This window comes from Gouania willdenowi, chromosome 3 (assembly GCF_900634775.1).
Source record: "Gouania willdenowi chromosome 3, fGouWil2.1, whole genome shotgun sequence".
Lineage (NCBI taxonomy): Eukaryota > Metazoa > Chordata > Actinopteri > Blenniiformes > Gobiesocidae > Gouania > Gouania willdenowi.
In genome coordinates this window covers 100,267-120,923 of record NC_041046.1, presented here as the reverse complement: position 1 = coordinate 120,923, position 20,657 = coordinate 100,267, and the positions used below count along the sequence as shown (strand labels likewise).

At 40.3% G+C, this 20,657-nt stretch overlaps 1 protein-coding gene and 1 non-coding gene across 2 annotated transcripts; one reads left to right on the top strand and one right to left on the bottom strand.

The window, feature by feature from the left end:
• The first annotated feature begins 68 nt into the window (after positions 1-68).
• lrp3 (low density lipoprotein receptor-related protein 3) lies at positions 69-15,458 on the top strand. The gene is made up of 7 exons (XM_028474730.1): positions 69-339; positions 5,538-5,673; positions 5,755-5,960; positions 7,825-8,441; positions 9,247-9,719; positions 11,014-11,146; positions 11,240-15,458. Exons 1-7 carry the CDS (start codon positions 279-281, stop codon positions 12,005-12,007), a joined length of 2,394 nt encoding a protein of 797 aa, XP_028330531.1. The 5' UTR covers positions 69-278; the 3' UTR covers positions 12,008-15,458.
• A 4,698-nt stretch (positions 15,459-20,156) lies between these two features.
• Positions 20,157-20,238, bottom strand: trnas-cga (transfer RNA serine (anticodon CGA)). The gene has a single exon. It is a non-coding gene; the product is annotated as a tRNA-Ser (tRNA).
• Positions 20,239-20,657: the final 419 nt, after the last annotated feature.

Genomic DNA, 20,657 nt, shown 5'->3' with positions numbered 1-20,657 from the left:
TTTATTTTAACAAGCCTAACCTTACAATCGGCGCCCCATACGTTTTTATTATTTCCGCTGTAGGCTTTCAGACAGAGGTAGCACTTATTTTGAAGGAGCTAACCGGATATTCATCGCTTCCCGTTTTTCCACCTTGGTTCGGCTGCGCGGGGCAGTGCTGGTACAGCAGGCCGGCTCTATGTGTGTGAAACAGATGCAGGAGCCTGGCCGGGTCACACACAGATGTGGAGTTGGGGAGGCAGAGAAGATCCCGGGTGTGAGCAGAGGACATCAGTGTTATGCTAATGCTGCTATTGCTAATGCTGCTAATGCTGCTGGGCTGCGATCTGCTCTGTGCAGGTGAGAAACAATAAACAATGCGTCCTTTCTCTGCACACAGCTTCCATGCGAACACAGACACATCACTGCATTTGTACGCTCGCATCCCTGTGATCGCTAGTGGTTCCAGTGTGATGACGTATGGCCTGTGAGCCCAGTGACGGTATGATCGAAGTGTGTTTGTATTGTTGTGAACAGGAACGTGCGGCGGCATCGATCTGTGGTGGAAACGATCAGGGCTCAGTGTGCAAACATAGTGATGCTGCTGCTGCTATCAGCATTACATCACTGCTACTGCCAGCCCCTCCCCCCACCCACCACACACACACACACACACACACACACACACACACACACACACACACACACACACACACACACACACACACACACACACACACACACACACACACACACACACACACACACAGTAGAGTACATAAACACATATGTTCAAGGCTTGGTAATTATTAGTATTAGTGCTGATAAAAAAAAAAAAAAAAAGTAACTTGAAGTTTTGTACATAATGCTGACATTACACTGTCATTAGCATTAATTAATATGGTGTCATTCGCTAAATTATTTGGAGCTAATGATAGATATTTCTTTTATTTCGGCTCTGACACTTTGAACTCTGTTGCTTTAGCTACATGTTGGTTTCAAACAGACACACGTACACTTTGTGCCCTTCTCACGTAACCCCAAGGTCATGATGCAGTCGGCTGGACTGGATCACAATGATGAATCAGCCCAAATACTCCAGCCCTCCCAATGCACGAGGCACCCCCAGCCCGAGAAGATACATGGTCAAATCTCAGTCTTGCTACTCACCTGTGTGTGAGCTGTTTGCAGCAGCAGCAGGCCTGCTAAATCTTTCCTTGTGACTAATTAGAATAAATGACATTGATAAATAGTATAACTCTTGTCATCTGTTTTTGGAGCTGTTCATTTAAAAGATCTGGAAGAAGGTAGAGAAAGACCTTCCACTATGTTGGCATATTTTGGGTTAGATGGAGAGATCTAGTGGGTGGGGTTAGGGGTAACAAAAGGTTAGCCTTAGCCTTTATGACACCTTATTCATGCTAATGACAGGTGTCATGTCATAATAATAAACAGCGTAATGTCAGCCTTTATGTATAAAACTTATAATAAAGTGTTACCAAAAATGTAAAGCTTGTTTTCTAGTGGTGGGAGAAATAATCAATGCATCATCATACACCACATAGAAATCAATAATCAATAAACACATTTCCATTTTTTTTTTTTTGTTCAAATGGAAGGTAAAAATAATACTATAGAAGGATATTTTAATGGAATAACTGATATTTTAAAAGCACTGCAGTACTCCAGCTGCTGATTTAGTTTATTATACATACATAATTAACTGAAGCGATCATTTAGAACAGCCCATTTTCTTTATTGTATTTGTTTTAAGCAGCATGGATGTTGCTACTTTGGCACTCTACCATGCAGTTCTAACTGAACAGTTTACAGATGTCCTCTGGTATTTTAAGAAAAGTTAAAAAATGTAAATTTGTCTCTTGTCTGAATGCAATTTCTATGTCTTTAAAAGCAGCAATTCATCAGTGGTCACGGTGTGAAACCATGACATGCTGTAAAAAAATATGCATCTAAATGCATCAATTCATAATTATAATCTCTCTATAGTCTCTATAATCATAATTGAATCGAATCGCAAGGTGCCTAAAGATTACCACCCCTAATATTCACTGACAGAAACCAAAACATGAGCACATACAGTAGTTTAAATCACTGCTTTGACACACTGTTGTAAGAACGTACCCACACAATACACACCTCAATGAATGTATCAGGGCTCTACGTTCACTTCTAAAGGTCATTTATATATCACTGTAACTACTCATAAAATAGCTAAACATTCAGTTATGTGTGTGTGTACTTGTGTACAGCACTACTGCTTTGGATGCGTGTCTAGAGGATACGTTTGTTAGTTATTGCTCAACAAAAACTATATTGAAAGTTTGTTTTAATCTAGTTTATACATCAGCAGGCTTATCTCAACTCTATCCTGTGTCCACAGCAATGAAGAAGTTATCTAATTTTATAGAATTATCCTGACATTTGGCTTCAAATGTAATGAAAATCAAATGTGTATTTAAAGGTTCTTGTTTCCCCATGGGCCTTGTTTGAAAAAGATTATAAAAGGACAAGGAAAGATAAATATAAATAAAATAAATATAATATAATTTCTTAATGTTTTACTGATTTTTTTAAATTATTATTATTATTATTTTTCACCTGTAATGTAAAGATCATCGATAACTACATTTCAAGAGAATATATATTTACTGATTAGGAAATATATTTTGCTACCTTTAAATTGATTGATAAAAGCTTCCTACTAACTGTGGTTGGGAATCACTGCTGTACATCAATATTTACATAGTTAGTGTATCTTCTCTTTATAATAGCTGTAGTTGATCACATACACATTGACATTAAACGTCTCTCCAGTGTTTACACAACCCAAATGGTAACAACTTTTGAGTCACGGGCTTTACACATCCTCCATCTCTCTGGTCTGAAGTAGAGCAATGCTACTAACTAGCGGCTAACCTCCAAGCTAAGAGTGATCAGTGCTTCCAACCCCTGTGAAACATCCACTGTAGCTGCTGGGCTTTGTTCGCTAACTGAACAAGTCCAACGTAGACTTTCCAGATCAGACAAGTTTGGGATAATGACAACTTGCCACGCAGCAACTTTAATTTGCTAGTGGCAAACAGACAAGTGTTGATGTCAAACCCAGAGTATACAAAGCAAAGACTAGCTCGACCAAAACAAAGATTTACTATCCAGAGGTTGAACTCAACAGAAATAGTTTTTCTTGGAAGTTTCCCCTCCTGTCAAATTTGTCTCTTATATATCTGGAAGGGTCTCACTGTGACATTTTTCCAATTAAATCTGCCATTATTTGGTCTCTTCATCTTTGTGGTATTTTAAAGTGCAACTGCCCAAATGTGGCGCTGGCAGCACATTCACATTCCATGGGAAACACAGACATTTCCATGGATTTAGAAACAAAGTCCCATTGGCCTTGAATCAGATCCACATCTTTCCAGATAGTATGATATCCACTTCTCATGTGTTATCATCCTGTGACTCTTAATCAGAGTATCCACAACACGTATCGCAGGTAGAGGATGAAGCTGTGAGAAGTTAAGGTATCATGCTAGATTCAAACTTGGAAATACCCAGCACGCCATCAGGTCCCAGCCAGTGACATGACACCCCCTCTCAGTAGGACCCCCTCATAGTTGTACAGTATCTGCCCTAATGCCCATAAACGGCTTAAGATTGTGGTTTATTCCTTCTTACAGCATCTGGTACCTGGAGAAGACTTCCATCTAGAATAGAGAGTGGAAAGCCATCAAATGTTATGTGTACAACCACATCACACTAATAAAGAGAGCACTTTGTAAATAAAGCAAAGAAACTCTGTGAAAAGCATTGAGAAAACAATCAAGTCAATCAACCAAGCCGTGGATTGTCTTTTATATTTATATTAGCTCAACCCTCGAAAAACATTACACACCTGTGTGTGTGTGTGTGTGTGTGTGTGTGTGTGTGTGCGTGTGTGCGTGTGTGCGTGTGTGCGTGTGTGTGCGTGTGTGTGCGTGTGTGTGCGTGTGTGTGCGTGTGTGTGCGTGTGTGCGTGTGTGTGCGTGTGTGTGCGTGCGTGCGTGTGTTTCTAAGGAATCAATATCCATCACTGAGCTTTAAATGATCATATCCTGCTGACTCTACTGACTCAGCTTATGTGGACGGACACACACGCACGCACGCATGCACGCACGCACACACACACTCACACACACACACACACACACACACACGCACACACACACGTGTCTAAATGTGGCTCTGGTCCTCACAGAGTCTCTGGACTTTAATGTTGTGTTGAAAACATCTCCGTGACTAGTTTAACATGTTCACAATATAGAAACAGCAGCTCTGAGAACAGTTAAACTATCACTGCTCTTTGTTCAATCCTTGAATCCACCCTGGAAATGTTGACTCTTGTTTTGTAAAGCACAGTGTGATGCTGTTGCCGTGGTGACACTAGCTTATGATTAGCCTCCCTTGTGTGTTGTGCTCACTGCCCAAAGGCCCAGAGGTCATTTGTCTTGTAATAACTTTGTTTTACTGTTTGTGTGTTAGTGTTCCAGTCAGGGTTGGGGTCAATTACATTTTTTGATTACAATTACGTCTTAAATTATCCATGTTCAATTACAACTAATATATGATTACGGTGACCAGCATTTATTCGAATTACAATTACAATTATTATTTTTCCAGTCACAGCAGTAGTTGTAGTCTGTAGCACCAACCTTGTTTATTCATTTATTATGTATTTCTGTACATTCTGGTTTCTTCTCGTATATTATTTCAACCCTGTTTGCTGCTTTTCTTGTCTTTCTGTAATGCTGCTGGAATTGTAATTTCCCTAACGGAGTCTTCCTAAAAGATTAATAAAGTCTATATAATCTAATCTAATTACAATTACATTCTCAATTACTAAAGTTGAAATTCCATTAATCCCAATTGCCAAGCCTTTAATAAATAACCCCATAAAAGTCTTCTTGTGTTAGCTTTCTGCTAGCCTTTCTTATAATAAAGGGTCAGTTGGACCCATGTATTAAATCAGTTGTAAAATACAATAAAACATTTTATCTTTCGTCCAATTTGTTTCTCATCTCTTGCTAACCTTGTTAGGCTTCCTAATCAATGAAAAATTGGTATTAATATATTTAGTGTGGGCGCCTGAGTCTTTTTTGTCAGTGTACCCCTCAATTTCAATTTATATAAAAAAAAAGATAAAATGATACTCAAGAGAACTGTAATGTAGTGGGAAAACTTGATATGAAACAAAATGTAATAATTGTTAATTACTAATGTGTAAGCCATAGAACTCTAACATGGTTCCCTAGTTTTGCGTTTTAATTCAATTGTAGTTGTAATAGAATTTCCATGACAATTACAAAGTAAATTATATGAACCTAATTACAATTCAATTATGATTTTCAACATCATCAGAGGTTTTTTGTTACAGTTACAATAATAATTACACCATAATTACACCACAATTATCTGATTACAATAATAATTGACCCCAACCCTGGTTACAATGGCAACAATTGTAATTGTTTAAACGTCACTGATTGGTTTGGGTGATGCAGGCTGCGGCGAGCAGGTGGACGTCCACTCTGAGAGGAGGGGCGTCATCTACAGCCCCTCCTGGCCTCTGAACTACCCACCTGGGATCAACTGTAGCTGGCACATCCAGGGAGGTCAGGGAGAGGTCATCACCATCAGGTATCTCCTACACGCCATACTTAACTTTAACTCAGCACTTCTGTGGAGCTCAGTGCTAAAAGGATGCATCCTGTGCTCCAGCTTCCGTACCTTTGATGTGTCAGAGTCTCAGCGATGCACAGGGGACTGGCTCCTGGTGACGCCCACGTGGGAAGGAGAGTCCAGGCTCTGTGGCTCTGTGCTGCCCCCTCCCTTCATCTCCACCAGAGGACGTGTTTGGCTTTACTTCCACTCGCAGGTCAACAGCTCGGGACAAGCTCAGGGTTTTCGCCTTTCTTACATCAGAGGTAATAGAGACAGGAGACCACAGGTGTGAAAATGTCGTTTTGATTTGATAGAAGGAAGCCAAAGGCAGGAGCAAGTGTTGGAAACCAACTCTAGGAAACACAAGTTAAATAAAACTTAACTAAAACCAATTTATCAAAAGCTTATTGCCTCATAATGTAAAGTATTCAACTCAGTGAGGAACTTATGCAACACCACAGCTGTTGAAGTGCACGGTTAATGATCTGCAGCCTCATTCTGCCATGTGGGAGGAAGAGTCTGGCCCACAAAATGAATCTTTTCCTCCAGGCCATGACAGCCTGTCTTCATTTTAGTCACACTTATTGTAAAACTTCAAACACGGGTTACACAAGTGAAAAAACAGGACTGTGCAGCTCGAGAAAGGTGTGTGTGTGTGTGTCAGAGTTGTAAAGAAGTACTGTTACTTTACTGAAGTAAGTCATAAATAAAATACTCATGTACAAGTAAAAAGTACCTCAATTAAATAGTACTCAAAGTAAAAGTTACAAGTTACTTTCATCCCATGTTAATTTTTTGTAATAAATTTTGCCACGGTTCCTTTGTGTACAGTAAATATCTCGTGTATATACTTAAAAAAGAAAAGACCAAATCTTGCACAATTGGAATTTTTATTTATTTTCCTCAAAGGCATCTGTACAAAATATAGGGTTTGTCAAAATGTACAATTTAAAAAAAAAAAAAATTTAAATAACGACAATTAATTTAATTTTAAATAATTTAAAAGAAAATCATCAGACTCTAAGTATAGCTACAATTACGAACTCTAAAACTGAGAAGATAACCAGCATTTAATGCTGTTTTGGTGCCGTGCATTACATTTAATCTGATTGGTCGACTATAATGTGATGCATTTGATTGTTGTTTGGTCATTTCATTTTTTGTCGTTTCACAATGTCCGTTGATCATTTCAAAACATTATATAATAGTTTACTCAGTAATGGTTGGGTGTAGAAATGTAACAAATTACTTTACTTCTTTTAAAATGTACTTAAAGCTGCAGTTTGTAGAATCCGTTCCATTTTGAAACCAAAACCGATACTTAGCCTCCCTTACCGGTATATTTGTGAACGCTCTAAGCGATTTTTTTTCTCAATAGACACTATAGACAAATGTATGGACTTTGTTTTACAGACTCTGACATGAATGCACATATCACTGTGTAGTTACTGCCCGAAGCAACGGCTGCTGCCGTCGGCTCCTCCCCACCAAAAGCACACACAGTTGGCTGTGATCTCAGATCCAGACTGTAAAATGATTTCACCTTGGATAAGCTTCTCTTAGGTTTACACGCAATTTATAGCATCTGTTCTCACTCTCCTACTGACACCAGTACGTGTGCTGCAGTCACAGGGATCCACAAGGACACAAAGTGGTCCGTTCTTCCAGAGTATGTTTGTGCCTTTGATCTGTTGCTTCTCCACCTCGGTCTGCCTTTTTCCGCTTAGTTTACAGTGTAACTGTTGTGCCTAATGCCGTGATGGAGACTTCTGCCGGAACGTCTGCCATTGCATTTGGTACCTGAACGCGCTTGACTTAATTCAAGCAGCCAGTAGCATCGCCCAAAACAGCCCATGGAGCAAACATGTTTGTAGAAAGATCTCAGATTGGCTGAAGTCCAGTGTCATGCTCCTGGATTTCTAAATTTCATTTACAGAGCCAGGAGACGGAGCAGAGACTCACTGTCCACTCAGAACACTTTGGATTACAATATGCTCAATGATTATGGATTTTGAAAGATAAGTAAAATTACTGATTTAGAAATATACTCAAAAAGTACAAGAACCCATAAAAACAACTCAATTACAGTAACGTGAGTAATCTATTACTTTTACCTCTGTTGTGTAGGGCGTCTGGGACAGAGCAGCTGTCAGTCAGATGAGTTCCTCTGTGGGAATGGGAAGTGTCTGCCTCGCTCCTGGAAATGCAACGGTCAGGATGAATGTGGAGACTTCACAGACGAGCGTGGCTGTTCTCCTCCTCCCACTGAAGCTCAGCTGGGCCTCTGCCCGGTTGGCTCCCTGCCGTGCACGCTGGGTCAGTCCACCCGCTGCCTGCCTGCTGCCTTGCGCTGTAACGGTGTCCGGGACTGTGCAGACGGCACAGATGAGAACGGATGTCCTGACACTGCATGTGGTAAACACCTGAGGAACTTTTATGGATCCTTCGCCTCCCCGGATTTCTTCCGTGGAGATCACAGTGGCCCCTCTGAGCAGAGGTGTTCCTGGTTGTTGGACACTCAGGACACCAAGCCCATCATGCTGCAGTTGGATCTCCAGCTGGGACCTGGAGACACACTGCACGTCTACGACGGACTGCTGCAGCGGGTGGAGCATCTCCTCCAGGTTCTGTCCTATCATAACAACAGGCGCCCGGCCCTGTTGGAGTCCAGCCGCGGACAGATGAGCGTGCTGTACGTGGCCCAGCCTCACAGTCCTGGACATGGATTCAATGCTACATACCAGGTTCTAGAAATGGACAATATCACATCATCACTGTGTTTGTTTCAGGGTTGAGGTCAATTACATGTTTCAATTACAATTCCGTCAGCAATTATCTATGTTCATTTACAACTCATTTATGATTACAATTAAAATTCCAATAATTATTTTCCCCTGAAAGTCAATCGCAAATTAATTATGTTCTCAATTATTAAAGTTAAATTACAATTAATCACAGTTACTGAGCCTTTATTAGATAACCCCATAAAACTTAACCTTCCTCTTGTGTTAGCTTTCTGTTAGCATCTCTAATGATAATCGGCCACAGTTTGACCCATGTCTTAAATCAGCTGTAGAATACACTAAAATACATTATCTATCATCTAATTTGTTTCACATCTCTTTGTTACCTTGTTAGGCTTCCTTATCCATGGAAATAGAGTTTTAATATTTTTTGGTGTGGGTGTCAGGTTTTTTTTTGTCAGTATACAGTACCCCCTAATTTCAATTAAAAAAAATGGTAAAATGATCCTCAAGAGAACTGACTGGTAAACCACATATGAAACATATTTTACTAAATGTTAACTATGTATGTGTAAGCCATACAACTGTAACATGGTTCCCCAGGTTTGTGTTTAATTAAATGTAAATGACAGTTTTTATAGAATTACCATGTCAATTACAAAGTCAATTATCTGAACTCATTTACAGTTACAACAGCAGCATACATTTCCAATTACAATTATAATTACATCATAATTTTAATTAATTATCAATTATTGTTTTATATTGCACAGTTTTCACAGTTTTTCTGTCTTCACTCCTCCAGGTCAAAGGTTATTGTTTTCCTGGTGAGCGTCCGTGTGGCAGTGACCAAGGATGCTTTTCTGAACGCCAACGCTGTGACGGCTACTGGCACTGTCCGTCTGGTCGAGACGAGGAGGGTTGCCCGATGTGCCCACAGGGGGAGTTCCCCTGTGAGGGCGATAACAGGGTGTGTTACTCAGTGTCAGAGCGATGCAACAACCAGAAGAGGTGCCCGGATGGGTCGGATGAGAAGAACTGCTACGACTGCCAACCGGGAAACTTCCACTGCGGGACAAACCTTTGCATCTTTGAGACGTGGCGGTGTGACGGCCAGGAGGACTGCTCGGACGGAAGCGATGAGAGAGACTGTCTGGCCGCGGTGCCCAGGAAGGTGATCACAGCCGCTCTGATTGGAAGCCTGGTCTGCAGCCTGCTGCTGGTCATTGCTCTGGGCTGTGCCCTTAAACTGCACTCACTCAGGAGCAGAGAGTACAGGTGGAGTACTTCCCTGTGTGGCAGTTAGAAACAGACCCATTTGTAGCATGTCAGAAGGCAGCTGGGTTGGGGTCAGTTACAATTACTTTTTCAACTATCCATGTTCAATTACAATTCAATTACAATTACAGTGATCAGCATTTTTTCCAATTACAATTAAATTTCATTTATTTTTGTGTCCTCAGAAAGTCAATTACTAAAGTTCATATACAACTAATCACAATTAATTAGCCTGAAATAAATAACCCAATAAAAGTTCACCTTCCTCTTGTGCTAGCTTTCTGTTAGCATCTCTAGTGATAATGGTTCCTAAATTTGCTGTAAAATACACAAAAAACAAATATCTATCATCTAATTTCTTTCCTATCTATTGGTTACCTTGTTAGGCTCCCTAATCAATGAAAATATAGGTTTTAATGTTTTTGGTGTGGGTGTCTGAGCCTTTTTTGTGTCAGTATACACCTCAATTTATATTGTTTTAAATGATAAAATGTGGGAAAGCTTGATATGAAACATATTTTAATAATTGTTAATGACATAGAACTCTAGCATGGTTCCCCAATTTAGCGTTAAATTATAATTGATATTTTTTATAGAATTTTCATGGCAATTACAATTACAAAGTCAGCGAACAATCACTGTAATTTAACATTGCCATAACATAACATTTCTTTTTGTTTTCCCTGCACCAGGGAGCATTTACAGCAGTCTGATGCCTGAGCTACAGCCTCACAGATGTGCTTCTCTTCATATTTTATTAGTGTGTCTTTTCTTACAGCTACAGGTGGCATCTTCTTGTTCACGCATGCTTGAAGGTTAAATATTGGCATACATGTATTGTAAGGCCATGTGGTGGATTGTGCCTTATCAAACTAAAGGGGATGCTTCTCCACAGTAAAAATTAATATTTTCCTCTCCAGCAACAACATTGCTCACCATTTTGGTTTACTAACAAACTTTTCGTTTTTTTGTGTGTGTGTGTGTAGTCCTATTTTGATATAATGTATTATACAAGGTATACTCTGCTTCATATCATCATTAGATTGTAGGAATTTAAACCAAAAGATGTCCCTTAGCCAGAACAGTTGGCGACCATTGATATAAAGGATCTCAAAAATATGTTTTATTTTTAATTTCTGTGAGCATTGAAAGTTATTTATTTGTAATATTTTGAAAACTTAGTAAAACTTGCACTTTATTCTGTGGTGATGAGTTTTTTAAGGGTTATCTCCAATAAATGAATGAATTGTATTTTTTTGTGTATCCTGGCCAATCGTTTCCCTCGTCCTTGCAGAGCGTTTGAGACTCAGATGACTCAAATGGAGGCTGAGTTTGTTCAGAGAGAAGCTCCTCCATCGTATGGTCAGTTGATAGCCCAGGGTCTCATCCCACCAGTTGAAGATTTCCCAGTGTATAACCCTACACAGGTAAGACATCCACCAGTGGAAATGTCTTGTGGATGTCTTGTGATCAAATAGGACCAGGAGCTCATTTTTCCTACGATCTGTTTTTTTTTGTAGGCTTCCATGTTACAGAATCTGCGGTTAGCAATGCGACGACAGATCAGACGCCACTCGATCCGGCGCTCCTCCTCTTCCTCATCGCGAAGGCGTATAGCACATCTTGTGAGCCGCCTGTTCCAGATCAGAGGGCGAGCTAGAGGTCACGCCCCACTGCTGGACCCTGCAGCGCCCCCACAGGTCAGGCTGGGACTGCACAGCTACCACACCGTAGGAGAGCAGGGCCCCGAGGAGGGGACGGTCTATGCAGAAGAACTCAGGTGTCAGGCTGATGTGATGCATCTGCAGGGGTCATGGAGCTCATCTAGGGAGGATGTCCAGCCCTTCAGCCCAGAGAGCCCGGCCTCCCCTCTCTCCTTCCAATCAGAGGACAGTTCACTAGAGGTGCTGCCACCTGTGAGGATGTCTCACCCAACAGGGCCTTCCACTCCTTCACACAACAACAGACTTCCTCTGACCCCTCACGAAGCTCCGGGTGCTCTGTGCCTCCAAGAGCTGTCGAAAAAACAGGTTTTGGAGCTGGCTGTTAACCTGAATGGTGTTACCTTGAGACGTTACTCTCCCCTGGGCCCCTTGTCCCCCATCTCACCCACTGTATACCCCAACAGCTCCCACACACCTCTAACCCCGCCTCACCCACTGTGCACAGGGTCGACTTTCTCTGCTGAGCCTTCATCTTCTCCAGTGAAACCTGATTGTGATTTTACAGCGAACAAGCCCAGTCGTGTGAGTAGGAACAGAGTCCTTAGTGATGGAGGAGCCGGTTGAGACAGGGACACACATCCTGATGCTCTCAGGAAGGCCTGGTTAAAGCTGATAAAGTGTCCTTGAAGCATGCATCACCAGATTCAGAAGGGAGCACACACACACAGGGGGTTTGTTCTCAGACTCTGACCAATCACGTTGTATTAGCATAAATCTTGCAAATGCACCAACCTTTGTACATGCAGTTTCTCCTCAGACAAATGAAACCAGCAGTGAGTCTCTATGTTCTGTGTTCTAAGGATCAAGCAGAAATGTCTCCCAAAAAACAAATATGAATGGATTTGATAATTGAAGCTTGATCTAAAATAATAATTTGCCAAAACAGCCTTTGTCCTGTTAATTAGAGCCATAATGCACTGCTGTATACTGTGAGCCATGAAAGCCTATTGATGGTGATCAGATCGGACATGATCTGATTGAGGATCCCCTATTGTTATCCTGCATTTAAACACGTTTTAACACGTTCATTTTCACATAGTGTATTCTTTAGCTTCAGTCGATTTTCAAACCATGCAAAATAAAGTGCTGGTTTCTTCACAGACTACTTTTTAGATCCTAGTGGTAGCTTTCTCTAATCTTTTAGTGGAACTATCCCCACTGCACCACAAAAGTTTGTCAGATGGACTTGAATCCCCATTTTTGTGATATTTGTTGTCTTTAAATGTAAAAAAAAAAAAAGTTACATTTTGTTAAAAAAACAAGTTATTTTGTGCGTCACATGCTTTTTGAATCGGAAATTCCAGCAACGTTTTTGTTGTCTAAATTTACAGAAAACAATGCACTAAACTATGCTAAAACTTCAGCCAAGCTAGAAATCTAACTGGAAACTAGTTATTGACATCTTGATGTATTAGTTTTGTATACAATTGCAAAAGCTAGTCTATAGGTGGGGTAGAGGTTAGCAATTCTAGAAGGCTTCAGCTAACACTGGATCTATTTTAAGCTCTTTTAGCTGTTAGTGGCATAGTTTGGATAGTTTTGAGTCTTTATCTGAGCACACACTAAAGGTTTTGCCTGTTTTTTTAACTGTTAACAATAACCACAACACCTTGAAGACTTCAGTCACTTTATCTCAAATTAGCTAACTCAGGCTTCAGCTAAAACAAACAGCATCATTGGTAAATAGGGATTAGTGGATTAGTGCTGCCGGTTTTTGCTGATTATTTTCAGTCTATTATTTTCAGTAACGTATTAACCCTTTGAGCAGAGATTGGAAACAGTCTCTTATTTGAGGGTGTTTTGGGAATTGGAATTCATAAATAATTATTTTGAAAAGCTGAGCCCATGAGTCCAAAATACTGGACTTCAAGGTCTTCCTCCTTTTCTCTACATCTTAAGAAGGAAACGGTCATGAATGTTGCGTTTCTGATCCGTCTCAGGATCCTCTGCAGTGTAAGTCTTTGATCAGTAAATATCCATTAAACTTCAGGTAAAGATTGTTACATCCTAATCTCAGCACTAACTTGTGATTGAACTATGGTCCAGATGTCTCGACTGCTGGTAATTGTCACTGATGCTGGAAGGTTTTCTACAGAAAGGATCTGTGATGAAGACCTGTTGGCCTGGCCTCCTCTGTTTTGGTGAATCATTCTACCCTAACAAACACTGAACTGATCACTTTAAGACATTGAAAGCTTTTTGCAAAACATAGACTTTTTTTTTTTAAGTACACAGTTTAGTTTTCCGTGTAAAATGTGGATTTTCCATCCTCTGCAGGATTTTGATAAAGGGGAAAGTAAATAAAATATGCGAGTGAGTTTCAGTGAGGAAATGTCTATTTCAGGTTTTTGGACTGATTACATTCAACCTCTTGGTGTTTATATAGTGAGCTTAACGTGCCATCCTTGTCCTCTTGTGCAGATTCCCTCATAATGAGAACAGCTGCTACGAATATATAGAAACTGCTGTTTTTACCTTGTATTGTACATAATGCATATCAGTGCCCTGTTGATCTTTAATGTTGCATCACTCCACTGGATTGTCAGGATTAAACAAGACATCAATATAAAACTGACCTCATTAAAATTAGTTTTTTAAAATAAATAGAATAAACAATTCATACTGTACCATAAGCAGAAATTATGAAAATGTTGGCCTTTTATCAGCTTTAAGCTAATATGTAAGCATAATTAACACAGAGCGTTTCTATTCTTTTTGCTATTCTTTAATTGGCCTTTTAATCAATACAAGTAAATAACACATCTGTACAAAAACAATCAGAAATCCCAGAGATGTACTGTCAGATTATGTCCCGTCTCTGTCTCATCATCAGTTTAGTATTCATTTTCTTCTTGATTATGTGTTTGTGTATGTTTGGCTTTGCTGTTTATTTGTCCTAAAACTGGCTTCTAATTAACTCAAGCAATGTGCAATATTTTTGGTTATGCAGATTTCTTCTAAAATCTGTCCTGTGTTCTTTGTCCCTGTGTTTGTAACTTTTTTCCCATTTCCTAGTCATTGCTTTCGTTTAAAGCTATTAATAATGCCTTATATTTGCACAGAAAATATTCACAGCCACACTGTATAAGTTCTAGGGATCACGCAGTTGTTTCCAGAATGATCTTTTTCTTTCAAACTTGCAAAATAGTTGTAAGTGAATAGCTTTTATTTATTAAATTAATTTCCCCCAGATTTGCTTAGTCAGGTTTTCAGCCGTAGCTTAAATGACTTTAGAAAGCTTTCTATAATTAACTACTTTCCCTATTGCTTCCAATGATCAATGGACTTGAATGGGAAAGGATCTCAATAAGAACATACAGTATATACTGTATATGAGAAGCTTTCTTCTTAGTTTGCATTGTGTCTAAAGTTAGCAATCACAGTGATGCATAGAGTCCAGTGATAGGCTGTAGATGATAAACAAGAAAGAGAAAATGAGTGAAATATACTCATGACACTGAAGTTTTCATTGTTTCATTTCAGCTTGACTGACAGTCACTTAAGGCTTAAAAGATTCTCCAATAACAAACACACTTTCTGTCTTTTTGTAATGAAAGTAAAGCCTTAACACATGTCCCTTAATGTTGTGATGATCAGGAACTCCTGCTGGGGTTTACAACTTTTGAAGATGTTTCATTTGTAAAATAAATTTAAAATCTAGTGCATTTACCAATGTGTTCAAATTTGTGTTATTTATTTTTCTTAGCATTTTTGTTTATTGATTAATGCATGATAACTGTGAACATGATAACAGTTTTTCATATCCTATTAGCTCGGAGGAAGTTTATTCCAATGGGAGCCGTTCACTGAGAACCAGCTTTCTTTTGTAGCACTGTTAATGAGGGTGTTTGTTTTTAGTTTTTATTTTAACGTTTCATTTGCTGCTAGCTGCATATATATGTAGATTAATGTGTGACCTTTTGACAATTGTGTTTGTAATTAACATGCCATTAATGACATTGCTGAGTTTGCTATTTTGAACCCTGTACAGCTGCTGTTTGAGAGTTTTTTTTTCTGTGCCTGGAAATAAAGTTTAAACTTTGTTTGATTTTCCATCTCGCAACTTTGATTTTCTGAATTTTTCTGATTAGTATGCTTCTTCTCAGTGTTTTCTACACATATCCACTCTATATCTTATTAATTTGACTGAGTTGGTTTATTTTTTTCATACAGTACAACTGCACAAACAAACCATAGCCATACTCATTAATGTGCACTTTGGTAGTAACATCAGCCTTTATGAGATCTTATAGCACCTGAAAACTAAAAATTCAAACATGACTGCTCGAATTTGAGTCTCTTGCAGAATGTTCTGTTATATTTGGCAAACCCTGATGAGATCATTCACACACACATTTAAAGTTGTCCAACGCAAATCTATAAAATATTCCAATTCACGAGAGTGAGTACAGTGCGTTCAGAAAGTAGTGTTTGGGTATTACACAGGCTTTGCTCACTACTTTCTTGTAGTTTGTAAACTTTGCACCTTTGGCACTGATTACAGCATCAAGTAGAATATTTGAAACTTTATTTTATATTTCCCATATACAACAGTCATCTCATGGCATCATATGAATATCAATGTTGTAATATGATACATATATACAGTATATCATTAACTTTTAATGATATGTTATATATTGCCCCATTGGGAAAGTGTGGGTACACAGTCATTTTCAGATCTTTCCAGAGATGTTCAATCTGACTGAAGTGTGGGCTGTGACCAAGCCACTCAAGGACATTCTCAGAGTTCATCTGAAGCCACATGTTTGATATGTTGCATGTGCGCTGAGAGTCGTTGCCCTGCTGAAAGATGAGCCGTAGCCTAAACATGTCAGTAAATGTTTTGTTTTTCAGGGGTTTTTTGCTGGCTGCAATTAGTTTTTAAAGAAGAGCTTCCATCTGACGACTCTACTAAAGGGGCCTGATTGGTGGATTGCTGTAGTAGTGGTTGTCTGTTGCACACTTTTCTTCTCTCCACAAAGGAACGCTGGAGTTCCGGTGATCATTGGATGTGCCTTTCTAGATCATAGCCAATCAAATGAATTGAGCACAGGTGGATTCCATTTAAGCTGTAGAAGTATCAGCGGCAATCAGCAGCGCCCACAAACTCCCAGTCTCTCTGTAGTGCCCATGCACTATCACAATCTATTAGCTCTTAAGCCAACCACTAGAGGACGCCCCACAACAGCAACATCACAGCAGCTTCCAGTCACAGGTTGGCTAATCAAATGTGACCCTTTGAATGTTTTCTTTTTGTTCTTTGTTTTAATTTTCTTTGCTTGGTTAGACTGGTGGTCTTGTTTCTATATTTAGGTTGTGTTTGGATCATTAGGAATAATCCACTTCCGCTGGCCCTGTAAGTGTTGGACTGAGGGTGCTAATACTGATTGCGCTAATGCCGGCCGGCATTGTGGCCAGACTAGCTGATATACCACCTGAACTCTAGAGAAAACACATTGGTGATACAGAGAAGGGAAGCAACGTTGGGGGATGACAGGAGGGTCGAGATGGGACAGGCTTATAGAGAGGAGAAGATTTTCTTAGCGCTGTTAGCTCGTCCATTTTGTTGCTAACGCGGAGCCACATGAAGTACCAGGAGTGTAGTCTGACATGGCTGCACAGGGACATTACAGACCAGAATGTCTTCATGGATGGCTTCCACACCATCCGGGCTGACCGGGGTTGTACCGAGAGCGGTAAGCAGAAAGGCAGGGGAATTGCCGTTCATGTGAATTGCAGGTGGTGTAATCCTGGTCACATCACAATTAAAGAACAGCTCTGTAGCTCGGATGATGAACTGCTGGCCATTGGACTCTGCCATACCATCTGCCTAGAGAGATCCCGCATGTCATCATCGTTGTCCTGTACATCCCTCCCTCTGCAAACCCAACATCTACCTGCAGCACCATATACACAACCATCTCCAAACTTCAAACTCAACACCCCAGTGCTCTCATCATCATGTTGGGAGACTTTAACCACTTAGGGGTTGAACAACTTCATAATTTTAAAAGTCGACTTCATGTGCATACAAGTTGTCATTAGCTCCTTTAGTGTGTCCCAGGGGCTGGATGTCTTCCATCTTTCCCCACTAACGGCGCCTCTGTCCTGCGCTGCTGATGTTTTCCAGATCTGGTTAATAGAATCAGAATCAGAAATGTTTAATGGCCAAGTACAGTTTTTTAGGACAGTACAAGGAATTTGACTTGGTAGTTGGTGCGTGAAACAAAAAACAAAGAAAACAAAGAACAAAGAAGCGAGCCAGCAAAACAAAAAACAAAGAAACAACCTAGCAACAATAAAAATAATAATGATAAATATAAAGGTTGAGGGATAATTAAAGGATAGATAGAGAATAAAGGATAAATAGGATAAATATAAATATATATAAAATATGGGGGGGGGGGACCGAAACCTCCTTCCAGAAGGGACAGATTGAAACAGTTTATGACCGGGGTGGGAGGGGTCGACCACAATCTTTCCTCCACACCTCAAAATCCTGGAGGCGTACAGGTCCTGGAGGGAGGGCAGATTGCAGCCGATTATCTTCCCTGCTGAGTGGATGATACGCTGCAGTCTGGTTTTGTCCTTGGCCGTAGATGGTGATGGAGGAGCAGAGGATGGACTGGATGATGGAGCTGTAGAAGTTCACCATCATCTTTGTTGGCAGACTGAACTTCTTCAGCTGCCACAAGAAGTACATCCTCTGCTGAGCTTTTTTGATGAGGGAGCTGATGTTCAGCTCCCACTTGAGGTCCTGAGTGATGATGGTCCCCAGGAAGCAGAAGTACTCCACAGAGCTCACTGTAGAGTCTCCCATGGTGAGGGGGGTGAGGGGGGCTGGGTTCTTCCTGAAGTCTGCTATCATCTCCACTGTCTTTAAAGCATTGAGCTCCAGGTTGTTCTGGCTGCACCAGGACACCAGCCGGTCTGTCTCCACATGTCGTCAGACTCGTCTCCATCAGAGATGAGACCGATGATGGTCGTGTCGTCTGCAAACTTCAGGAGTTTGACCGACTGGTGAGAGGAGGTGCAGCTGTTGGTGTACAGGGAGAAGAGCAGAGGAGAAAGAACACAGCCCTGAGGAGATCCAGTGCTGATGGTCCGGGGAGCAGAGATGGTTTTTCCCAGCTTCACGTGCTGCCTCCTGGAAGTCTGGAAGTCTGTGATCTACCTGCAGGTGGAGTCTGGCATGTTCAGCTGAGAAAGTTGTCCTGAAGGAGAGCTGGGATTATTGTATTAAAAGCAGAGCTGAAGTCCACAAACAGGATCCTGGCGTAGGACCTTGGGAAGTCCAGGTGCTGGAGGATGAAGTGGAGAGCCAGGTTTACAGCATCGTCTACAGACCTGTTGTATCTATAAGCAAACTGCAGGGGGTCCAGGTGGGGGTCGGTGATGTCCTTGATGTGGGAGAGCATGAGGCGTTCAAAGGACTTCATGACCACAGATGTCAGAGCGTTGGGTCTGTAGTCATTAAGTTCTGTGGTCCTCAGCTTTTTTGGGACAGGAACAATGGTCGATGCCTTAAAAAGGCAAAAAAAAATTCAAACGACATAAAAAAAGGCATGAAAACGTGCAAAAAAATTTCAAATGCCTCAAAACAAAGGCATGAAAACATGCAAAAAAATGTCAAACGCCTCAAAACGATGGTAAAACTACAGCAAGGCATGAAAACGCACCAAAAAATGGAGGTAAAGCTTTATATAGGAAGGCATGAAAACGTGCGAAAAAATTTCAAACGCATCAAAACGGAGGTAAGGCTATAGAAAGGCATAAAAAAGGGTGAAAAAATATCAAACACATCAAAACGGAAGTAAGGCTATTAAGGCTAAAAAAAACGTTTCAACATTTTTTGAAAACCAAAGTATTGAGGTAAGGCACTGGTTAGTAACAGTCAGAAAGAGAAATTGAAGATAAATGTTTTGACTACAGGACAAAATTCCCAGCACAATGAAACTTTGTGACATGACAGCATCCACTACTGGGTGCTTGAATGATGTTATTAAGCAAATTTGAACCCATCGTTGTCGACAGGATTCCAACATGCGCAGGGAAACCCCAGTGGATTTCTAGTTCACTGCCTTAATCTCTCGGCCACAACAACCGCCCACTGCTTATAAAAGGTGAAAAAAAATTTGAACGCCAAAAAATGGAGGTAAGGCTTTATATAGTAAGGCATAAAAAAGGGTGAAAAAATGACAAAATCCTCAAAATGAAGGCAAGGCTACTACAAGGCATGAAAACGTGCAAAAAAATTTCAAATGCATCAAAACGGAGGTAAGGCTATAGTTAGGTATGAAAAAGGATGAAAAAATTTCAAACGCCTCAAAAGGATGGTAAGGCTACAGCAAGGCATGAAAAAGGGTGAAAAAATTTCAAACGCATCAAAACGGAGGTAAGGCTATAGCAAGGCTTAAAAGGGAGAGAAAATTTTTCAAATGCCAAAATATGTAGGTAAGGCATAAAAACAGCAAAAAAATTTGAAACACCTCAAAACAGAAGTAAGGCTATTAAGGCTAAAAAAATGCAAACCTATTTTTGAAAACCAAAATATTGAGGTAAGGCACTGGTTAATAACAGTCAGAAAGAAAAACTGAAGATAATTGTTTTGACTCCTGGACAAAATTCCCCACACAATAAACCTGTGTGAAGTGACAGTATCCAGTCTACTGGGTGCTTTAACTATGTCACCTAGCAAATTTGAACCCATCATTGCTGACAGGATTCAAACCTGCACGGGGAAACCCCAGTGGATTTCGAGTCCACCGCCTTAACCACTCAGCCACAACAACCTCCCACTGCTCAGAAGGGCGAAAAAAATTTCAAACACCAAAAATTGGAGTTAAGGCTTTATATAGCAAGGCATAAAAAAGGGTGAAAAAATTTAAAACGCCTCAAAACGAAGGTAAGGCTACAGCAAGGCATGAAAACATGCAAAAAAATGTCAAACGCCTCAAAACGAAGCGAAGGCTCTAGCAAGGCATAAAAATGAGCAAAAAAATTTCAAACGCCAAAAAACGGAGTTAAGGCTATATATAGTAAGGCATAAAAAGGGTGAAAAAATTTCAAACACCTCAAAATGAAGGTAAGGCTATAGCAAGGCATGAAAATGTGCGAAAAAATTTCAAACGCCTCAAAATGGAGGTACGGCTATAGCAAGGCATGAAAACATGCAAAAAAAAGGGTGAAAAATTTTCAAATGCCTCAAAAC